Source organism: Bombina bombina, chromosome 7 (assembly GCF_027579735.1).
Source record: "Bombina bombina isolate aBomBom1 chromosome 7, aBomBom1.pri, whole genome shotgun sequence".
Lineage (NCBI taxonomy): Eukaryota > Metazoa > Chordata > Amphibia > Anura > Bombinatoridae > Bombina > Bombina bombina.
The window spans coordinates 488,571,931-488,596,816 of NC_069505.1; the positions used below are offsets into that span (position 1 = coordinate 488,571,931).

At 38.4% G+C, this 24,886-nt stretch overlaps 1 protein-coding gene across 2 annotated transcripts in view; it reads left to right on the forward strand.

Moving 5' to 3' along the window:
- MAP4K1 (mitogen-activated protein kinase kinase kinase kinase 1) overlaps positions 1–24,549 on the forward strand; it is a 290,702-nt gene extending 266,153 nt beyond the window's left edge. For both annotated transcript variants that reach the window (XM_053721618.1, XM_053721619.1), the window contains exons 24-31: positions 1,324–1,382; positions 1,582–1,685; positions 5,811–5,988; positions 8,516–8,584; positions 22,710–22,799; positions 23,573–23,643; positions 23,739–23,788; positions 24,148–24,549. In XM_053721618.1, the coding sequence (XP_053577593.1) occupies positions 1,324–1,382; positions 1,582–1,685; positions 5,811–5,988; positions 8,516–8,584; positions 22,710–22,799; positions 23,573–23,643; positions 23,739–23,788; positions 24,148–24,223 (697 nt within the window). In that variant the 3' untranslated portion in view covers positions 24,224–24,549. The remainder of the gene's footprint in view (positions 1–1,323; positions 1,383–1,581; positions 1,686–5,810; positions 5,989–8,515; positions 8,585–22,709; positions 22,800–23,572; positions 23,644–23,738; positions 23,789–24,147) is intronic.
- The last annotated feature ends 337 nt before the right edge of the window (positions 24,550–24,886 follow it).

The following is a 24,886-nucleotide window of genomic DNA, read 5'->3' on the forward strand; positions in this document are numbered from 1 at the left end:
GCTTTGGGTGGTTGTTGCAGTGTAGGGGTTAATAGGTTAGGGTGTTTATTGCATTGGAGGTTTGTGACAGTGTAGAGATTAAGTAAGTAGAGTAGGGAAAGGAGGATATGGAGTGAGAGGAAGTGCTTGGGTAGAGGAGGAAATTGAGTAAGTGCAAATACTGGGGGAGAGGAGAGTATGGAGTGAGGGGAAGCCATTGGGAAGTGGAGGAAATGGAGTGAGGGGAAACAGTGTGGGAGAGAAGGACATGGAGTGAGGGAAGCACTTGGGTAGAGGAGGACATGGAGTAAGATCAAGTACTGGGGGAGAGGGCTGTATGGAGTGAGAGGAAGCAATAGGGGAGTGCAGAACATGGAGTGATGGGAAGCACTGGGCAAGAGGAAAAGGTAAGATGACGGAATGCACTAGGGCAGAGGAAGACATGGAATAAGGGGAGTATATGGAATGAGTGGAATCACTGGAGGAGAGAAGGACATGAGATAAGGGCAAGCACTATTGGAAAGTAGGTCATGGCATGAGGGAAATCACTGTGGGAGCGGAGGGCATGGGGGAGGGGAAGTACTGTGGGAGATAATGACATGGAGTAAGGGGAAACATTGAGGGAGAGGAGCACATGGAGTGATGAAAAGTATTGTGAGAGAGAAAGAGATGGAGTGAGTGAAAGCACTGTGGGAGAGGAGAAAATGGGCATGGGGAAACACTGTGAGAGATGAGGACATGGAGTATGGGAAAGTACTGGGGTAGAGGTGGACATGATATAAGAACATGCACTGTGGGAGTCAAGGATATGGAATGAGGTAAAGAACTGTGGGAGAGGAGGACATGAGTGAGGGGAAGCATTGTGGGAGAGAAGGACATGGAGTGAGGGGAAGCATTGTCGGAGAGGAGGACATGGAGTGAGGGCAAACACTGGGGAAGATGATGAGATGGAGTGAGGGAAAGTACCGAGGGTGAGAAGACATGGAGTGATGGCAAGCACTAGGGGAGAGGAGGACATGAGATGAGGGGGATGCACTTAGGAAGTGGAAGACATGAAATCACTGGAAACTCTGTTGGAAAGGAAGCACTGTGAGATAGGAGGATACAGGATTAGGTGAAGCAATAAGGAAGACACAAAGGATCAAGCACTGGGTGAGGGTATGCCATGGGGATCAGGAGAAGCACTAGGGAAGAGAAGAACAGGAAAAGAGGGGCAACACTATTGGAGAGAATGGCAAACAATTGAGGGAGACTGTGGACAGGAGATTGTGTGATGAGGTGCACCCTGGGATAGGATTTAGAGAGCATGAGTAAGTCTTGCATCTAACCTATTGTTTACATCAGGAGGAAGCCCACATCCAGTAAAGTGCCTGACACTAAAGGCTGCAAGAGTTGTTGTGTGGGTGAGTGCTTTCACCTGAGCATCCCTTTACCACTTGACTTCTCTTATTCCTTTTTTTTATCTTCTCTTGCCTTCCCATGTCCTTATCTCCCTTTTTCATCATTATCCGCTGTATCTTCTTTCTAGTTATTTCTTCCTCCTCTTCAAAATATTTTTCTGCTACATCCGCTGATTAACCCTTCTTCTCTGCCCATTCCCAGCTCACAACTCTGAACACAACAGGTGCTTCCTGTGTGTGGCCCTTGAATCCAGTATATTATTGCTTGAGTGGTATGAGCCCCTTCAGAAATTCATGCTGCTTAAGGTAACTAGTTCTGAACTAGAACTTCTTTTTTTTTTAAATATATTTTTTATTAAGGCAATAACAAAACAAGAAATATGTCCAGGCACAAATTGAAGTTAATAAAAGCCATCATACAGTTCTCATACATAAAATAGAGTTTAGCTAAAACATTAAGGTATAAGTATTACTATTGCAATTGCTGCACCTAAAACACTGATATGCCATATACTGTACATACAAAAGAGAGCTTCAATTATACCATATATCAATTTCAACAATAAGAGAGTAGCATCTGGTAAGGTCATAATACTATACCTAACATTTTTGTTATATCACGTATGATATATAAGATTGGCAGCATAAGAGACTAACGTATGGCAAATATGAGTGTCTGGAACATATCATAATGAAACCTCATTTTTTCATTAGAAGTGAAAGTGTTCCCCGAGTTGTAACAAAAACCATAGTATAGTTTATCCATTTAGAGTAGGTTGGGGCTTAACGGGGAGTTAGCTTCATGGATTTGTTGGGGAGAAGAAAAGAAGGAAATACAGCGGGCAAAAGCCGCTCTAATTGAGAAAGTAAGGGAGGGATGGGGGGGGGGCGGAGTTAGTTAGGGTAATTATCCAGTGGAACCTTTAGACCTCCCGACCTTTTGGGTATAAAGCAAATAGGGATTACTCCCAATAAAGTCATATGGAAAATAAATTAAGTATGCATAGGGATTAAGCAAATACAAAACTTAGTTAACAATCAACATACGAATTAGACAGTCATAAACTTAAGAAAACAACAGTGACATCCTCATTAAACCCTTCTACTAAGGAATTGGTAGGTGACTATAACAGCCCATAAATAGTATAAATAGAGTATCATTGCTAAGCTTTTGGTGCTAAGTAAAGAGGCTTAAGTACTATTTGGTGTAGCTATAAATGCCTTAATGAAAAAGACATATAATAGTATGGAGAATGTGACAGGCACTGATGTATGATAGTTCTTCAATCTGACTAACTATGGACTGTACCGGTGTCTGTCTAACCCGCCACCGCAATGATAATCTCAATAAACATAGTTATGCATGCTCGTGTGGTCAGGGTTCTCAATTTGACATCAAATTCCCAAATTATGTATCTCACTCTGTGCAAAGTATCTACCATATACAGTCTTATAAGCTAAAAGTGTTAATACCCTATTCACTGCGTTATGTACAACAAGTTGTAAGAATGAAGATAGCACTGGTTTCCCAATTATATGAATTGAGCATTGTATGGCAGCTAATAATAATACCCAAGTGTCGTGGATTTTTGGGCCAGTCTAAGTAATGCATCTAAGCTTAAGCCTCTGGGGTCTAAAGAGAAGGTCTCTGAGGATGTGCCAGGGTCCTTTCTAGCCTACTCGAATTCTATCGCCATTTTGGGGGCTACAGTAGGTCTCTAGAGGGACTCCGTTGATAGAGCGGCACATCTGGAGAGGGAAGCTATGCGTAGCACTCCGTTCGTGGATGAAAGACAGGTCTGCTGCCCGATCCCTGCTCTCCCATGCTGTAAGTTCCTTAAATGGGATGTAGAAGTTCTTTACTGATTGCCCGCAGTAGTTGCCTGCATTTCTCATAGCCTTGGCAGCGTTAGGTACCAGGGCTGTCTGGGAGTGTAGGTAGGGAGAGAGAGAGGGCTGGAAATGTTGCCCAGTAATGGTCGGGGTAAGTCCTGTCGGTCCTGTTTTAACGGCATCAATGTGCAACGGATCTTTTGTGGGCGTCTGCGTCGAGTCGTAACTTGCTGTCTCTAATTCATAGCCCGTTGAAACCTGTCTGGATTGCCTTTCTTGTGTTCGTTCCTGAAGGTGTTGAACCGGCAACAGGTCTTCTTTCGGTCTTATAACGTGGGTGTCATATCTGGCCAGAAGGGAGCCGCCATCTTGGTTGCGCAGATCCCTAATGGTGGACCGCAAACTGTAAAACTGTCTGTCAGCCTTACTGAACAGCCCTTCCAGTAAAAGAGTAAAGTGTATGGGAACCTCCTCCATCTTGAGAGTATTGCATAGATACTGTTACCCGGCTAGATGATAACCCGGGGAGCAGGCTAGTCCACCGAGTGGATGTCTGGTGCTTCAAATATAATGTTGTCTCAGCTGGCTAGCGGGCCTCAGAGTCGTCCTTATATCGATTATGTTTTATCTTAGACCCAAGTTACACAATCCATGTCCTAGAGTGTGCTAACAGCAAGATATACAAATATATAAGTTCTTGGAGTGCTATAAATCAATATTTTAGTGAGCAAACTTCAGGAGCTTTGCAATGGCACGTCTTGTTGCTTTAGTAGTTGACTCCGCCCCCCTGAACTAAAACTTTAATCTGTCTTTTGTCTTGACCTCTCATCTTAACCCTTTAAATTCTTTCTGAATAGACCGTCACCCCCTCATGGTTCCTAAATGTAGAGTATAGCTTCTTTACACTTACCTCAACACCATTACCTCCGTACCTAGGGTCTGGTGATCTAAACTTCACCAGGCCGGACGTGAAAAAACCTTGCAGACACTCATAGGGGCTTTACTCAGGGAATTCTCTAAAAAAAAAAAAAGGTTCTATTCCTGCGTGTTGTGTGATGTCTCCTATAGAAAGTAATGGAGTTTGCTGGAAAGGGAAACTTCACTGGCGAAAGCGAAATTAGCAGGGAGCATGGGAGGCTCACTTAAACAAAATGTAAATCCCGCCGCCAATACACATCAGATTACATTACAAATACCTCTATTTTAATATACATTTGTTTTTCTATTAGGCTATATAATGTTTTGCATATTTTGACACAAACTCCACCTTTTGTTTGTAAGAAAAAACATTGAGAACTACAGGGGAAATAGTTTAGAGAATACACCAGACCTTGCAGAGAAATTCAGCTACATCCCTTGTTCAGCCCACTAGCAGAGATGGGGAAATTCATTTTACCATAAGGCAAATAATACGCTTTACATTTTTGTATTATAAATATGAATTTTATTTTTATGATTTCTAGTTTTTTCATGCATAATATCAATATGACTTTTCATTTTTACATTTATGCAGAATCATAAATCACTTGAAACTGATGCAGTATAGCTGTAAAAAGCTGACAGGAAAATATCACCTGAACATCGCTATGTAAAAAATGAAGATATTTTTCCTTACTATTTCCTCAGCTCACCAGAGTAAGTGCTGTGTAAAAAGTTATACTTCAGCTGCTGTCCTGCTGTAGGTAAAAAAAAAAAAAGGAAGAAATGAACAGCAGCCAATCAGCATCAACAGGTCTGAGGTCATGAACTCTTTTACTGTGATCTTGTGAGATTTCACTTAAGTCTCATGAGATTTCATAGTAAACTTCCTTAAACTGAATAGGGAAATAACATGAGTGTGCATGAGGCACGCTCCCTTGCAGGTCCCGGGACAGGCATACTGATTTGCTGCTTAAAGTCCTTTACAGTGGGGTGTGAATACATAGAGATGTTCAGGTGATATTTTCTACTCAGCTTTTTACAGCTATGCTGCATCAATTTCAAGAGTTTCAACATTTGGGTATCATGGCCATTTAACATTTTTTTTGGTGAGCCCCATTGCAATGTGTGCATCGCCTTCACACAACACACAATTTAAAAAAAAGTTTCTAATTTACTTCTATTACCAAATTTGCTTTGTTTTCATGTTATTCTTTGTTGAAGAGATACCTAGGTAGATGTCTTCATCACTACATGACAGTAAATAGTGCTGCAAATGGATAACATTCTTGCAAAACTGCTGCCAAATAGTGCTCCAGACATATGAACATTTCTGACCTTACGTCCCTGCTTCTTCACAAAAGATACCAACAAAAAAAATTGATAATAGAAGTAATTAGAAAGTTGTTTAAAATCGCTTGTTCTATCTGAATCACAAGAGAAACAAATGGATTTGTTCCTTTAAAAGGAGGAAACACCACTCTGCGAGACACACTGTCCTCAATGTAAAAACTGCCTTTATAGAATTAGGACAGGGAGAGATTTCTTATAGAATCTCACAAGCCCAGAGAGCTTTAGATAATCTGCCCCAAACCTGTCCACTCTCCCCCGATTAAATGATCTGCTCTCACCTCCTGCTTAGGATTTTCTATTTTATAACCGTTCTCTGTCTCTCTCCAGCATTGTGACTTCCCCTTGCCAAGTCCGCTGAGGATTTTCCAGATGCTGGTGGTGTCAGGGGAGCCATACCCATTGGTCTGTATTGGAGTCAGTAAGAAGTCACCAACTGGCAGTGGGGTCATATTCAAGACCATCAACCTCAACTCCCTAACCTCCTGGTTTACAGATTGTGGAGCTGGTGAGAGGTGTGATGTGATACAGGTGTTGGTGTGATTGTGTGTGTATGCCTGTATAAGTGTGTAACTTTCTTATCCAATGAGCATGTGTGTATGTATGTATATATATATATGCAACATTGTGTATTAATGTGTATGGTTTTGTATTGATTTGTTACAGCACATATACAGTAGATTCCTTTGTTGTGTGTCAGATGAATATGATGAAATTGTTGCATGTGAATGTGTGTGTGTGTGTATATATATATATATAGAGAGAGAGAGAGAGAGACAAATGGATGGCTAAATAGATAGATAGATCAATAGATATGAGAATGGATAGATTGGAAAGATGGTAATTAGATGGTGGATAGATGATATATAAATGGATAGATATATGATAGATTAATAAATGATTGATAGTCAATAGATAGATACATAGATAAATATATGAATTGATAGATGTGTATATATAGATAGATGGATAGTTATATAGATGTATGAATGGATAGATAGATTATAGATAGCTAAATGATATAGCTAGATGGATAAATAGATGGATGATAGATAGATGATAGACAGATAGATGAAAGGTGGATGGGTAGATATATTGATGGATAGATAGATGATAGATCAATGTATAGATATACAAATATAGATGATAGATCAATGGATAGATATACAGATATAAAGATTTTAGATCGATGGATAAATATACAGATATATAGATGATAGATCGATGGATAAATAGATATATGGATGGATTGATGATAGATAGATATAGATAGATGAATGGATAGATTGATATATGGATGGATAGATATATTGGTGGATACGTATATGATAGAAAGATTGATGGATAGATAGATTGATAGGTATATGATAGCGATAGATAGATAATATATAGATGGATAGACAGATACTAAATGGATAAATGATAGATAGATAGATGATGAATAGATGTGTAGATGGGTGGCTAGATGGATACATAGATATATGGATGTAATTGTTAGATGGATAGATAGATAGATAGATGGATGTGCATAGATAGATATAGATAGATAGATAGCTGGATGTGAGATGATAGATTATAGATACATGGATAGATATATGATAGATAGATGGATTAATGATACATCGATGATAGATAGATGGGTAGATAAGTATATGGATGAATGTATTGATAGATAGATACATAGTTTATAGATAGATACTAAATGTAGTAAATAGATAGATTGATAGATACTAAATACAGATTGCTAAATGGATAGATGGATAGATAAATAGATGGATAGATAGATAGATGGAAGGATAAAGGGATAGATGCATAGATATATGGATGGTTGGATTTATATATGGATGGATAGAAAGACATATAGATGGATGATAGAGAGGTATAGATGATAGATAAATGATTAGATGAGTGTGCAGATGGATAGAAAGATGATTGATAGATAGATAGATGATAGACAGATGGATAAATAATAAATAGATGATATATAGATGATAGATAGATAGATAACAGACAGATAGATGATAGATAGATAGATAGATAGATAATAGATTATAGATACACAGATAGATGAAAGATAGATGGATAAATGATAGATAGATAGATAGATAGATAGATAATTGATAGATAGATGATTGATAGATAGATAGATAGATAGATAGATAGATAGATAATAGTTGATAGACAGATAGATGAAAGATAAATAGATGGATAAATAATAACTAGATGGATAGATAGATAGATAGATAGATAGATAGCTAGATAGATGATTGATAGATAGATAGATGGATAGATAGATGGATAAATAGATGATTGATAGAAAGATAGATGGATAGATAGATGATAGATAGACAGATAGATGAAAGATAAATAGATGGATAAATAATAAATAGATGATAGATAGATGATAGATAGATGATGATAGATAGATAGATGCTTGATAGATAGATAGATAGATGATTGATAAATAGATAAATAGATAGATTATAGATGATAGATAGATAGACAGATAGATGAAAGATAAATAGATGGATAAATAATAAATAGATGATAGATAGATGGATGGATAGATAGATGATAGATAGATAGATAGATAGATGGATAGATAATTGATAGATGATTGATTAATAGATAGATGGATAGATAGATGGATAAATAGATGATAGATAGATAGATAATAGATGATAGATAGACAGATAGATGAAAGATTAATAGATGGATAAATAATAAATAGATGATAGATGATGATGATAGATAGATAGATGATAGATGATGATAGATAGATGATTGATTGAAAGATGATTGATAGATAGATAATATATGATAAATAGATGGATAAATAATAAATAGATGATAGATAGATGGATAGATAGATGGATAGATAGATAGATAGATAGATAGATGGATGGATAGATAGATAGATGGATGGATAGATGATAGATAGATAGATGGATAGATAGATGGATGGATAAATAGATGGATGGATACTTAGATATCTTAACCACCATTGTGTAAAGTTATCAGGTTTGTGTCTTCAGACAGCTCCTGGTCGGGCCCTCTGCAAGTGACCCAGTGTGACAGTAACAAAGTGATGGTGCTCACAGAGAGTAAGAATCATATCTTCAGACACACTTCTGTGCTATTGCTTTCTATTCCTTATTATATTGTTTCTTTTCTTGCAGCATCTACACCCTGTTTAATCCCTTGTGCTCTTCTATCTCCAATCTGTGCTGCTCACTTCCCCACTTCCGGTATTTCTTTTGTATAATGCTGCTTTTCAATAAAGTTTCTTACAGCAGCTTACTCCATCTACGGCTCCCAGGGTGGATAAAAATCAATGATTTTCTAATATATATATATTTCTTAAAGGGACAGTATACACTCATTTTCATATAACTGCATGTAATAGACACTACTATAAGGAATAAGATGCACAGATACTGATATAAAAATCCAGTATAAAATGGTTTAAAAACGTACTTAGAAGCTCTCAGTTTAACTCTGTTGAAAAGGTAGCTGGAAAGCCCACTGCAAGTGGGAAATAAGACACTCCCCCCCTCCCCCTTCTTTTGCATATGAAAAGACCCTTTACACAAACAGGAGCAAGCTGGAGAAGGTAGCTGACGGTATTCTCATAAAACTTTGGGTCTTGGTTAGGAGTCTGAAAATCAGAGCAATGTTATTTAAAAATAAGGAAAACTATACATTTAAAAAAAAAAAAAAAAAACTTTATGGGCTTTATAAATAGATAATCTACAAAACATTTATGCAAAGAAAAAATGAGTGTATAATGTCCCTTTAATTTAAATCAGATTATTTTTTTATTAAATCAGATTTTTTTTTATTTAAATATTTGTTTTTTTTATAAAATGCTTTTTGAGGAAAACTCTATCTAAAGATAGTTTGTTTAAGATTTATTATAATCTAAAGGTTATTCACCCTTAAATTTAGATTAGTTTTTAATTCTATAGCAAGATGCTGTATATTCATGGTTGTAATGTTTATTTCTTTCCAATGGCATGAAGAGTCCACGAGTCCATTCAATTACTGTTGGGAATTCACTTCCTGGACACCAGGAGGAGGCAAAGAACACCCCAGCCAGAGCTTAAGTATCCTCCCACTACCCATACTCCCCCAGTCATTCTTTGCCTCTGTAACTAGGAGGATGTGAAGATCGTGCTCTGAAGAAAATGTAAGTCCTTTAATGGGTCTCTTCCCTTCAAGTAGGATTAGGCTAATGCTGTGTCCATGTAATCCTCTTGAGTAAGAGTATTGGTAGATGTTAGCTATTGGAGGTCGCAGGAAGGCTTCTCTGTTCACTCTCCAGCAATCTATGCTAACCCCCCACCCGGCAACCAGAATTAGTTACCCTTTTGTCTCAGGTCCCTGTCAGAAGTCTGGATGAAGCTGGCAGACCTAGAAATGCCGTGACTGCTCCACAGCAGAAGACCTTAGAGGGCAAGTCATTTTATTTTATTTACTGGAAGCAAAGACTGCAAATTTATTGAGGGACCTGGTGGGACCTGCTATCCCTCAGAAGGGTCTGTATACTTTATTTTGATATATCCTCATGTTTGGGATATCTTGAGTAACCTTGCCGCCTCCATACCCTAGTTCTATTTAGTTATAGGCCAGGTCAGTCCTGTCATATATTGTGAGTGGGGATCAGGTTTTTATAGCCCTGACCGTGGCTTTTTTTAGCGGTGTAATTTTGTGCGCTTTCTGGCCACCATTCATTTCTCAATCTTTTGAGTATATACAGGACGGATCCCTTTACTCTGGCTAGTGCCTTTATGTAAAGGGACTAGATTCCATGGGGCGATTTTCTCCTATGTGAGTAGGAAGAGCCTCACTGCCTATTTTTTATTTCAAGTCCCTCACAGTCAGTACTTATATGGGCGATACCTCTCACGGGCTGGTAGCTCATTTAGAGGAAGGATTATGGTTGTGGAACTTTCGGCCCTAATATAACTCAGGGGTTTCTGTCATCCACTTTCAGGGGGTTTATTACTCTGTGGAGTGTGGACCTATCCAGCTGTGTGTCTCTTTACAACACAGGAGCTCCTGTCAGGTATCTGGGTATTATATGCTCGGTAACAGGCCGCACAAGCACACCCCTCTTAATCTTAACGGGGCTTATATTTACATGGGTCTGGTGTAAACCCTGCAAGGACTTTAATGCCTGGGTCGGTGGTAACTCCCGCCACAGTTGTATGTGCACATAGTGTTGGTCCCTTACTTAGGACATGCACTCAGAGGGGGCAGGTATTCTTTTTACAGCCTGTATGTTTTTTTTGTAAATGGCGCAGCTATTTTAATTTCTATGCGGTCTGCACTTTCAGCCGTGATCTGTAATTTGGGCGTGCCCCTGCCTTGTTGTTTGTTTGGCGCTTTTCTTCTGCTCCGCGTACCTCACTGTTGGACCTTTTTTATCTGAGCAGTCTTTGTAATATGCTCAGCGGCTGTCAGTCCGTATCTCTAATAATATAATTTCAGGTAGTTGTTTTTTTTGTGTGTGGTCAGTGTTTGTCACTAATGCACAGGTGTGGATCATTACTATTTTTTCTTAAACGGGAAGAGTCCAGAGCTGCATTCATTACTTTTTGGAACTCTTCCCATCAGAAGAAAAGAAAATGATCAGGTTAACATAATTTAAGTTTTTCTACATATCATATATACATTGGTACATTTAATCTCCATGCCTAGTATTTATACCCTGTTGTCTGGTGAAATCTAGTGACAGTTAAGAGTATTTTTCCATTTTATTGGAGAGCATTATATATATATATATATAAAACCTTAAAGGGCGTTCACAAAAATCTACAGTATTATCTGTAGCTGTTTACTCCTGTTCTTATGTGTTTTTTCAAGTTACACATTTATGAATAATTCAATAGGGTTCGAGTTCTTTGCTCACAAAGTTTATATTACTTTATTTTACTGGTGTTTGCCGCCATCTTGTGATGGTTCAATGTAAAATGCATATGATTATTTTCTTGCTTATGTATGTTATGCATATGGGCACCGGCACATAATATAATTTCTCTCATATCGAGGAGATTGTCTGCTAATGACTATGTTTTCATGTATTGTCCTATATAAGATACATATTTTTATTGTACTTAGGGCACTAAAATGTTTACTTTCATGTTAACCTATTTTATGTATAAGGACACAATAATATATTTCTCTCATATAGAGGAGACTTCTACTAATAAAATACATATTTTTCTTAATGATTTTAAGACATTAATATGTTTATTTTCATGCTAACATATTTGATACAATAATATAATTGTTCTCATAGTGGTCTACTGCCCTGAATGAGTAAAAGCAATTCAAAAATCCAGCACTTCAATCCTTAATAGGGTGCATACTGCAATAGGATTACTGCAAAAATCCTCAAAGTAATATAGAACAAAAGTAGCAGACGCACCACAAAGTCCTTATGCAGAGGTTCTCTTTATTGTCACAATCTCTCTCTCTCTCTCTCTCTCTCTCTCTCTCTCTTCTCTCTCTCCTCTCTCTCCTCTCTCTCCTCTCTCTCCTCTCTCTCCTCTCTCTCTCTCCTCTCTCTCTTTTTTTTCAACCTGTCTCTCTCATCACTCCTCAGCTCCTCCTTCATCAGCTCCTCCTTCAGTGGTGCTGGGAAATGGACCTATTTGGTCTTGTGGTAGCTAACCATGAACATTCTTTCTTTTTGTTCGCTTCCATCTGAGACCTCTTTTTGAGACCTTTTTGGGAGATTGTGACTGCGGTTGCCAGCCTCTCAGGTGGGGGAGTTGTTTTTGGGTTCCTTAAGAGCTCAGGGATCTGGGTGCTATAGGAATCTGTTCTCCCAATAAATATTTGGGAATTAAGAGCAATCTTCATCGCTTTGGTAGCGTGGCCTCTCTGAGTTCTTTCCAGTTGGTCGGATTTCAATCAGTCAATATATCTTTGGTGGCTTATATCAATCATCAGATTGGAACTCAGAGTTCTCTGGCTATGAAGAAGATCTCTCGCATCCTACAATGGGTGGAGTCTCACAGTTGTCACTTTTTGTACATTTTCATTCTGGGAGTGGATATCTGGGAAGCAGTCTGTTTGTGCAGACATACTTTCCAAACAGGAGAGTGGGCTCTTCATCCGTCAGTATTTAAAAAAAACAACACTTTTTTGACTGTGAAATAATAGCAGACAGCTGCCAGTACCCAAGATGGCCGCCAATAAGGCAGATGGGGAGGGTTAGAGAGCTGTTTTGGGGGGGATGAGGGAGGTTGGGGGCTAAGGGGGGGGTGCTACACCACAGCATATGTAAATATGCTATAAAAAATTACTTTTTTTTTTTAAAACCTTTTATTTTAGTACTGGCAGACTTTCTGCCAGTACTTAAGATGGCGGGGACAATTGTGGGGTGGGGGAGGGAAGGGAGCTGTTTGGGAGGGATCAGGGGGTCTGATGTGTCAGGTGGGAGGCTGATCTCTACACTAAAGCTAAAATTAACCCTGCAAGCTCCCTACAAACTACCTAATTAACCTCTTCACTGCTAGCCATAATACACGTGTGATGCGCAGCAGCATTTAGCGGCCTTCTAATTACCAGAAAGCAACGCCAAAGTCATATATGTCTGCTATTTCTGAAAAAAAGGGGATCCCAGAGAAGCATTTACAACCATTTGTGCCATAATTGCACAAGCTGTTTGTAAATAATTTCAGTGAGAAACCTAAAATTGCGAAAAAATTTAAGTTTTTTTTAAATTTGATCGCATTTGGCGGTGAAATGGTGGCATTAAATATACCAAAATGGGCCTAGATCAATACTTTGGGTTGTCTACTACACTACACTTAAGCTAAAATTAACTCTACAAGCTGCCTACATGCTCCCTAATTAACCCCTTCACTGCTGGGCATAAAACACGTGTGGTGCGCAGTGGCATTTAGCAGCCTTCTAATTACCAAAAACGCCAAAGCCATATAAGTCTGCTATAATGGCATGTCTGGCACACAGTGTTGGGGCAAGGGTCCATCTGACCACTGATACCTGGTCTGCAAAGCATGGTCAGGGCAGGTATATCACCTACACTGCGCACTGTGAAGCGGGCGTAACCCTTACACTACCTGATCGATACAACATCATACCTGATGTTTTAAAGCACGTTATTCCAAACAATTTAGGAATGTTAGGTGATTTATGCCCTTTATGGATTAAAACCAGACTATGCATCAACTATGTAATTTTCCATGGGAGTTTTGCCATGGATCCCCTCCGGCATGCCACAGTCCAGGTGTTAGTCCCCTTGAAACAACTTTTCCATCACTATTGTGGCCAGAAAGAGTCCCTGTGAGTTTTAAAATTCGCCTGCCTATTGAAGTCTATGGCGGTTTGCCCGGTTCGCGAACTTTTGCGGAAGTTCGCGTTCGCCGTTCGCAAACCCAAATTTTTAGGTTTGCGACATCACTACTAACAATTCTACCTCCAGGCTATAAAGGAGTTTAAGACAGTATTCTGCCTTGTTGGTGGATTACGCTCGTAAGCGTAAGGGTCTCAAAGCTACTGCTCTTCCTTTTGACTGAGGAGTATTATTCGTTTGGCTTATGAGGAAGCTGGGCAGCAGCCTCCTGAGAGAATTAAGGCTCATTCTACTTGTGCTGTTTCTTCATCCTGGAATTTTAGGAATGAATTTTCCATGGAACAAATCTGTAAGACGACTACTTGGTTCTCTTTACATACTTTTTGTAAGTTTTACAAATTTGATGTGTTTTGCTTCAGCTGAGGCTTCTTTTGGGAGATAGGTTCTTAAAGTTGTGGTGCCTTCAGCTTGGGTCCGCCTGCCTTTCCTTCTCCTTGCCTATCTTATCCTCTCTGGCTTGGTTATTGATTTCCCAACAGTAATTGAATGGACTCCTGGACTTCCTTTTGAAAGCAAACAAAATGTATGCTTATCTGATAAATTATTTTCTTTCCTGGCATGGAGAGTCCACAACCTGCCCTGTAAGTCTATTTAAGGTGGATTTTGTTTGGTATAACCTTCAGGCACCTATGTAACCTAGAGTTCTCCTATATTTCCTTTTTTCCATTGGCTGAATGACTGGGGGAGTCTGGCTGGGGTATTATTTGCCTCCTCCTAGTGGCAAGGAAGTGAATTCCCGATAATTGGATGAACTTGTGGACTCTCAATGCCAGGAAAGAAAATAATTTATCAGGTAAGCATACATTTTTTTATTTTTTTATTAAATTAATTCCATTAACAATGTCATGCTCTCTGCGGGTTTCTGTGAGATTATTTTTGGCACACTAACCGGATGTGCGCAAAAAGCCGTCAGACTGAAGATAGATGACCACCACCACAGGAATGAAGATAGGAGACCACCACAGCTGGAATAAAGACAGAATACCACCACCACCAGGATGAAGATAGGAAACCACTCTCTGGAATGAACATAGAAGACCACTGCCGCCGGAATGAAGATAGAAGACCACTGCTACCGGGATAGAAAAGGAACACAGAATATCACCTCCAGCGATGAAATGAATCAGCCGTCCAATGTGCCAAAGATAGCAGTATAAAATATAACTTTTATTTGCTCATGCAGGTAAAACAATTAGTATGTATTTCAATATCACAGCTAGTAAACCAGTTTAGCTCTTATTCACCACTCCAACATGTTTCGTGCCTGACCGGCAGAAGGAAATTTACCGACACAAACCGGGTGAGTGAATATTGACTGTATGCCATTATGTGCAATACACTAATCTTAGTGATGCTATAAGTATTTACGCTGAAGAAAACTATCACTTTGTTACAACACAGCTTGGTACAAACACAAGTGCGGTATCAGTTTATCCAAACACATATATTATACAAGTTGCCATAATACCAGCATTCTGAAATAACTTGTTACCAACAAGTGTGAACTATATCAACAGTGTACATTTTTTTGCCCCTGAGCTTCATACATTTTACTGAGAAAGGAGCCACAGGGCAGTGCATATATCAGACAAACGATTTTATCATTGTGGGTAGAAAAGGAACACTGCAGCTGGCGATCACGTAGGAGCCGGATTCAAGTTTGGCTAGTACCATCTTCAGTATTTAGTGGTAGTTTTTTTTTTTTGTTTTTTTTTAGAATAGGGTTGTTTTTCAGGGGGGGGGGGGGGGGGCAGCAGAACAGATTTGGGGGACTGCCCTACCAAATGTTCCAGGGCAATTTTTAGAATAGATTTTTTTTCACAAAGATTTTTTTTTTGTTGGGGGGTTACTTGTATTGTAGAATGGGGTAGTTTTTTTGTGAAAAAGAGCTAAGTCATTTTAGGGCAATACCCTACACAAAGCCTTTCTAAGGGCTATTGCTATAGTTTATTTAAGTGTTAGTATAGGGTTTTTTATTTTGGGGTGTTTTATTTTTTAAAGTGGGACTTTAGTTTTATAATAGGCATAACTGTGTTTTTTCTCTAATGTCAGTTTCTTTTTGTGGTAACCAGTGTACTAAGTAAATGATCTAGTACTAGTAGCGCCAGTATACTAAGTAAATGATCTAGTATTAGTAGAGCCAGTGTACTAAGTAAATGATCTAGTACTAGTAGCGCCAGTATACTAAGTAAATGATCTAGTACTAGTAACGCCAGTATACTAAGTAAATGATCTAGTATTAGTAGCGCCAGTGTACTAAGTAAATGATCTAGTATTAGTAGTGCCAGTGTACTAAGTAAATGATCTAGTATTAGTAGTGCCAGTGTACAAAGTAAATGATCTAGTATTAGTAGCGCCAGTGTACTAAGTAAATGATCTAGTATTAGTAGCGCCAGTGTACTAAGTAAATGATCTAGTATTAGTAGTGCCAGTGTACTAAGTAAATGATCTAGTATTAGTAGTGCCAGTGTACTAAGTAAATGATCTAGTATTAGTAGCGCCAGTGTACTAAGTAAATGATCTAGTATTAGTAGCGCCAGTGTACTAAGTAAATGATCTAGTATTAGTAGCGCCAGTGTACTAAGTAAATGATCTAGTATTAGTAGCGCCAGTGTACTAAGTAAATGATCTAGTATTAGTAGTGCCAGTGTACTAAGTAAATGATCTAGTATTAGTAGCGCCAGTGTACTAAGTAAATGATCTAGTATTAGTAGTGCCAGTATACTAAGTAAATGATCTAGTATTAGTAGCGCCAGTGTACTAAGTAAATGATCTAGTATTAGTAGTGCCAGTGTACTAAGTAAATGATCTAGTATTAGTAGCGCCAGTGTACAAAGTAAATGATCTAGTATTAGTAGCGCCAGTGTACAAAGTAAATGATCTAGTATTAGTAGCGCCAGTGTACTAAGTAAATGATCTAGTATTAGTAGCGCCAGTGTACTAAGTAAATGATCTAGTATTAGTAGCGCCAGTGTACTAAGTAAATGATCTAGTATTAGTAGCGCCAGTGTACTAAGTAAATGATCTAGTATTAGTAGTGCCAGTGTACTAAGTAAATGATCTAGTATTAGTAGCGCCAGTGTACAAAGTAAATGATCTAGTATTAGTAGCGCCAGTGTACAAAGTAAATGATCTAGTATTAGTAGCGCCAGTGTACTAAGTAAATGATCTAGTATTAGTAGCGCCAGTGTACTAAGTAAATGATCTAGTATTAGTAGCGCCAGTGTACTAAGTAAATGATCTAGTATTAGTAGCGCCAGTGTACTAAGTAAATGATCTAGTATTAGTAGCGCCAGTGTACAAAGTAAATGATCTAGTATTAGTAGCGCCAGTGTACTAAGTAAATGATCTAGTATTAGTAGCGCCAGTGTACTAAGTAAATGATCTAGTATTAGTAGCGCCAGTGTACTAAGTAAATGATCTAGTATTAGTAGTGCCAGTATACTAAGTAAATGATCTAGTATTAGTAGCGCCAGTGTACTAAGTAAATGATCTAGTATTAGTAGTGCCAGTGTACTAAGTAAATGATCTAGTATTAGTAGTGCCAGTGTACTAAGTAAATGATCTAGTATTAGTAGCGCCAGTGTACTAAGTAAATGATCTAGTATTAGTAGCGCCAGTGTACTAAGTAAATGATCTAGTATTAGTAGCGCCAGTGTACTAAGTAAATGATCTAGTATTAGTAGCGCCAGTGTACTAAGTAAATGATCTAGTATTAGTAGTATTAAGTAAATGATCTAGTATTAGTAGCGCCAGTGTACTAAGTAAATTATGTTAGGCTAGGGGTGTTAAATGGGTTAGCTTGTTATGGGGGATGTTGCGGTTTAGGGGTTAATAGTGTAGTGGGGTACTTTAGGGTGTGCTCTGTGTTGTTTTAGGGGTTAATAGTGTAGTTTTAATGCATCTTTTTCCTTCAGCGAAACTCTTTACGTGTAAAAAGTGTTTAGGGAATCGTATTTACTTTCAACTTGTATAACTTCCGAATATTGCTGTTCAATGCAGCCCATAGAAAATATGGAGAATGTAAGTTACTGTGAGTTCACACTAACGGATTTGTGGTAATTTAAACAGCGTGCAGCTTGTAATATGGATTTGAGCATAACCAACCCCCCCCCATCTTGCGATCACGTATACGCTGCCCCATTATTGATTTTGTAGTTCTCAAATTTGGGAATTTGGGTTTGCAGAAATAACCTGACCCTTCTTTACATCAATTTTTTTTATAAAATAAACGTACAGAGTTGAGAAGTAGAACTTAAAGGGACATAATCTTGAAAGAAAACTTTTGGGTTTCAAATAGAGCACACAATTTTCAGATTTACTTCTAATATTAAATTTGCTTCATTCTCTTGGTATCCTTTGTTGAAGGAGAGAAATGCTTCACTGGGTCCTAGCTGAACACATTGGGTGAGACGGTGACAAGCAGCTAGCTCACAGTAGAGCATTGCTTCTGAGCCTACCTATGCAGGCTTTTCAGCAATGGATACAAAAGGAACAAAGCTAATTAGATAAGAGAAGTAAATTGAAAAATTGTTAAACATTCAATTTTGACTTTACTGTTCCTTTAATGCCTTTGCTCCGCTGCAAATCTATGTGCACAGAATCGACCCTTTACTAAGGTTCAAGAAGCTCACTGAATAGAAGATTGTTTGGGGGGAATAGATCTGCATAAGGACTTAAAGGGACACTAAAACCAATTTTTTTCTTTCATGATTCAGATAGAGCAGTAATTTCAAGCAACTTTCTATCGGCTAGATTACGAGTTGTGCGTTAAGGTAAGAAAGCAGCGTTAACAGGTCCTAACGCTGCTTTTTCACTACCGCTGCTATTACGAGTCTTGCAGGTTTAGGGTCATCGCACACTTTTTTGGCCTTACCGCAAATCAACTTACGTAAATTTTGTAAAGCCTTTTTTCTATGGGATTTCCATAGCGCTGGTATTACGAGTTTGTCCTGGGAGGCCAAAAAGTGAGCGGTACAGCCTCTACCGACAAGATTCCTAACGCATTTTAAAGTCAGTAGTTATGAGTTTTACGCTAGAAAGCTGTAGCATAAAATTCATAACTAAAGTGCTAAAAACTACACTAACACCCATAAATTACCTATTAACCCCAAAACCGAGGCTCTCCAGCATCGCAAACACTAAAATAAAAATATTAACCCCTAATCTGGTGCTCCGGACATCGCCGCCACTATAATAAACATATTAACCCCTAAACCGCCACACTCCCGCCTCGCAAACAATAGTTAAATATTATTAACCCCTAATCTGCTGCCCCCAACATCGCCGCCACCTACCTACATTTATTAACCCCTAATCTGCCGTCGCCGCCACTATTCTAAATTTATTAACCCTTTAAACCTAAGTCTAACCCTAACACCCCCTAACTTAAATATAATTTAAATAAATCTAAATATAAATTACTATCATTACCTAAATTATTCCTATTTAAAACTAAATACTTACCTATAAAATAAACCCTAAGCTAGCTACAATATAACTAATAGTTACATTGTAGCTAGCTTAGGGTTTATTTTTATTTTACAGGCAAGTTTGTATTTATTTTAACTAGGTAGAATAGTTACTAAATAGTTATTAACTATTTACTAACTACCTAGCTAAAATAAATACAAATTGACCTGTAAAATAAAACCTAACATAAGTTACAATAAGACCTAACACTACACTACAATTAAATACATTCCCTACATTAAATACAATTAAATAAATTAAATAAAATTAGCTAAATTACCAAAAAAAACGAACACTAAATTACAGAAAATAAAAAACAAATTACAAGATCTTTAAACTAATTACACCTAATCTAATAGCCCTATCAAAATAAAAAAAAGCCCACCCAATATAAAAAAACCTAGCCTACAATAAACTACCAATAGCCCTTAAAAGGGCCTTTTGTGGGGCATTGCCCCAAATAAATCAGCTCTTTTACCTTTAAAAAAACAAACAAAAAACAACCTCCCCAACAGTAAAACCCACCACCCACACAACCAACCCCCCAAATAAAAGCCTAACTAAAAAAAACTAAGCTCCCATTGCCCTGAAAAGGGCTTTTGGATGGGCATTGCCCTTAAAAGGGAATTGAGCTCTATTGCAGCCCAAAGCCCTAACCTAAAAAATAAACCCGCCCAATACACCCTTAAAAAATCCTAACACTAACCCCTGAAGATTCACTTACTGGGAGAAGTCTTCATCCAAGCGGCAAGATGTCCTCAACAAAGCCGGCAGAAGTGGTCCTCCAGACGGGCAGAAGTGGTCCTCCAGACGGCATCTTCTATCTTCATTCTTCCGACGCGGAGCGGCTCAGTCTTCAATACATCCGGCGCGGAGCATCCTCTTCTTTCGATGGCTAACGACGAATGAAGGTTCCTTTAAATGACGTCAACCAAGATGGCGTCCCTTAGATTACGATTGGCTGATAGAATTCTATCAGCCAATCGGAATTAAGGCTTCTAATTACCATCCTTCTAATTACCAAAAAGCAATGCCAAAGCCATATATGTCTGCTATTTCTGAACAAAGGGGATCCCAGAGAAGCATTTACAACCATTTGTGCGATAATTGCACAAGCTGTTTGTAAATAATTTCAGTGAGAAACCTAAAGTTTGTGAAAAAGTGAACGATTTTTTTTATTTGATCGCATTTGGCCGTGAAATGGTGGCATGAAATATACCAAAATGGGCCTAGATCAATACATTGGGTTGTCTACTAAAAAAAAAAAATATTTACATGTCAAGGGATATTCAGGGATTCCTGACAGATATCAGTGTTACAATGTAACTATCGCTAATTTTGAGGGGAAAAAATGGTTTGGAAATAGCAAAGTGCTACTTGTATTTATTCCCCTATAACTTGCAAAAAAAGCAAAGACAATGTTAACATTGGGTATTCTAAACTCAGGACAAAATTTAGAAACTATTTAGCATGGGTGTTTTTTGGTGGTTGTAGATGTGTAACAGATTTTGGGAGTCAAAGTTAGAAAAAGTGTATTTTTTTCCATTTTTTCATCATATTTTATATATTTTTTTATAGTAAATTATATGATATGAAAGTAATAGTATCTTTAGAAAGTCCATTTAATGGAGGGAGAAACGGTATATAATATGTGTGGGTACAGTAAATGAGTAAAAGGAAAATTACAGCTAAACACAAACACCACAGAGATGTAAAAATAGCCCTGGTCCCAAACGGTCAGAAAATTGAAAAGTGCTGTGGTCACTAAGGGGTTAAATAAAACTATATATATACTGTTATTATTAAGTTAATTTATAATCCATTCATTTCAATGCTCTATCTATGCATATCTAGTAATATATAACAAAATCAGTTTTGACCTGATATACCTAGAAAAATAATCTGAAAAGTTATTATTCTACAAATGAAAACCATGATTTAAATTGATTATAAACTGGTGACTAGTGATTTAAATCAAATCCACCCTGATTGCTCCTCTCCTCTATGTCCATCCCCTGATATTCTTGTTCCTAATCCTTTTTGCATATCCATTCTCTAGACGTGTTCTTCCTATAATTCTGTTCCTGCTTGTCCTCTTCCTGTTTGTTCTCTTCCTGCTTGTCCACTTCCTGCTTGTCCTCTTCCTGCTTGTCCTCTTCCTGTTTGTTCTCTTCCTGCTTGTCCACTTCCTGCTTGTCATCTATCTGCTTGTCCTCTTCCTGCTTGTCCTCTTCCTGTTTGTAAACTTCCTGCTTGTCCTCTTCCTGCTTGTCCTCTTCCTGCTTGTCCTCTTTCCTGCTTGTCCACTTCCTGCTTGTTATCTCCCTGCTTGTCCTCTTCCTGCTTGTCCTCTTCCTGCTTGTCCACTTCCTGCTTGTCATCTCCCTGCTTGTCCTCTTCCTGCTTGTCCAGTTCCTGTTTGTAAACTTCCTGCTTGTCCTCTTCCTGCTTGTCCTCTTCCTGTTTGTAAACTTCCTGCTTGTCCTCTTCCTGCTTGTCATCTCCCTGCTTGTCATCTCCCTTCTTGTCCTCTCCCTGCTTGTCCTCTTCCTGCTTGTCCTCTCCCTGCTTGTCCTCTTCCTGCTTGTCATCTCTCTGCTTGTCCTCTTTTTGCTTGTCCTCTTCCTGTTTGTAAACTTCCTGCTTGTCCTCTTCCTGCTTGTCATCTCCCTGCTTGTCCTCTTCCTCCTGCTTGTCGTCTTCCTGCTGCTTGTCATCTCCCTGCTTGTCATCTCCCTGCTTGTCCTCTTCCTGCTTGTCCTCTTCCTGTTTGTAAACTTCCTGCTTGTCCTCTTCCTGCTTGTCATTTCCCTGCTTGTCATCTCCCTGATTGTCCTCTCCCTGCTTGTCCTCTTCCTGCTTGTACTCTCCCTGCTTGTCCTCTTCCTGCTTGTCATTTCCCTGCTTGTCCTCTCCCTGCTTGTCCTCTTCCTGCTTGTCCTCTTCCTGCTTGTCCTCTCCCTGCTTGTCCTCTTCCTGCTTGTCATCTCCCTGCTTGTCCTCTCCCTGCTTGTCCTCTCCCTGCTTGTCCTCTCCCTGCTTGTCCTCTTCCTGCTTGTCCTCTTCCTGCTGCTTGTCATCTCCCTGCTTGTCATCTCCCTGCTTGTCATCTCCCTGCTTGTCCTCTTCCTGCTTGTCCTCTTCCTCCATGCTGCTTTCTTCTTCTGTATTTTTACTGCTTGCAGCTCCATTTCTCTTTGTGCCTCTCCATTCACTGTTACTCCTCTTCCTTCACATTTTCTCTCTCTGCCTCTTCTGCATCTCTTTTCCCTGCACATTCTTCCCTTCTACTGCCTATTAAATGAAGGCTGGAATATTTCATATCTCCATAATATCTGGACTTTAACTTGTTTATTGTTTTTCTGCAGACACACTAAACTTTGTTGACCTCAGTGGAGAACCACTTCAGAACTCTGCCATTCCAGAAATCTTTTTCACCTTTTCAGTGGAGTCTGTTGGTGAGATTAATATCCAAAAGGTTTAAAGCATCTAAATATTCCCTTGGTGCTCCACCTATTTTATTCTCATTTTCCTTTGCTCTTCAGGTTACTTTCTTCTAATATTCTGAAGCCCTCATTCAGCTCCTCTCATATTCCTCCAGTGTTTGACTTATCTAAAAAAACATCACATCTGATTTTCCTTTTCTTCAGATCTTGTCTTCATTTTATTCTAGCCCCCATTTTGTTTCATTAATGTTCTTCTGGGTGCCCTGACTTTCTTTTAGTATTATCTTGTGATCTCCTTCTCCTATGTCATTAAAAGTTAAAACGTCATTGTCCTAAATCTCTACTGATTATCTCAACAAGATCTTCATGTCATCAAACCTCAATCTTAATTGTTGATCTTCAAATGTTTCCTTAATTACCTTGTTGTTTCCCTAAAGTTTGTCTGGTGTTTATTGAAGTTCATCAAAAATGTTCTTAAAGTATATGAGACTTGCCTTTTGCTGAATGAAAACTATTTGGGGAGAGGGTGGTGTAGATTCTGCACCTAGGACAGTAAGACTTCCTAGTAAAGACCTGTGGTTCTCGTGATCAGGCAAGTCTAAATGATACCTTTCTCTTCCACCGGTTCTCTGTCTAATTGTCCGGTGTGACTAACCAAGATATGTAGTTCTTTGATGTTGATAAAACAGTGCACAGAAAGTCCACAATAGTTTCTAATATATTTCTTGTAAGGGGCATTTGTTAATAAGTAAGCACCCTCCTGACATCTTAATTTTATTTTATAGCTGTTTTTGGAGATAACATTTTGGTGTTACGGAAGAAAGGATTCCAGGTGTTAAATATCCAGTCTGCAGAGGTGAGAAACACATTGCAAATATCTTTCTCTAACACATCATGTAACATTAACCTCTCTCTGCCTTCTATAATATTTTCATTTTCTTGCTCTTGCAGGTTTTAACTGACTGCCGTGACCGTAGTTTACGTCTGTTATCTTCAGACAGGTGATAAATTGCCAATACTTTCCAGTTTTTAATGTATTCTACCCTTCTTCTGTCTTTTTACTTTCCTATCTCTTTTTCTATATTATACTTTATTCAATTTACTTTTATATTTTATTTTATATTTGGATGTGTACAGTGTTTTATTTACATTTTTAGTAGAGAGACAACTGAACAAAGATTCCAAATTACAGCCAACCCTAAAAATGCTTTTCTCCCATCTCTAAACTCTACTTCCTATATTATCTGTCCTCATCTCCTGGCTTCCTTTTTTCATTCTGTATTTTAACTTAACTCAGCCCTCCTTCCCTCTACCTCATTATCTTTTTTTTCTTCTTCTCAATCTCACATTCTTTTCTCAGTGGGACCATTGTTGTTGAAGCTGACAAGTCAGAGGAAGGTAGCACAAAGATAAAGAACTTGTACATCCAGGAATGATCATCACCTTTTAATTTCTTTATATTTTGGACTAATAAAGTCAATATTTGACTGTGTCATGAGCAGTGCCCAGATGGGTATACAATCTCATGTTCTAGGAATTGCCTGGGAAAAGCACAGAACAAGCTGTGGAAACCTTGGGTGACCATGAGCGGAGAGACCGTATGGCCTGCATTAACTACTTTGACCTGATTTGTTCAGCAACCCAGACTATAGACAGTTTTTTCACTGCATAGACGTCATTTGATGGCTCTGCTTCCAGAGCGGGATTATGGGAGATGTTATATGAATGTCTGAGCAGTAAATAAATTCATGCACTTTTATAAGCAGTGTGTTTTGTCATTTTTATTTCTTCTAAGCAAGAAATAAAATGCTTGTACAGGCAAATACAATTAACATATCTTACTTACTTTGGTTACCGAAGACTTCTGCTTATTTAAAGTGATAGTAAACTCTCCCCTTTTTAAAAAACAGAGCTGGACTCTTAGTGACATTTTAAATAGGATTTAATTCATATGTTGTAATAAAGTTGTGCTATAACTTACTTTTTAATATAGATATGAAATTCAAATACCCCGCACTCTGCCGCCCACATTAAAAGTCAATTTTTTTGTGAGCTTACGGTTTGAATGGTTCTTCAATCAGCGCTATAGCTACAGAACC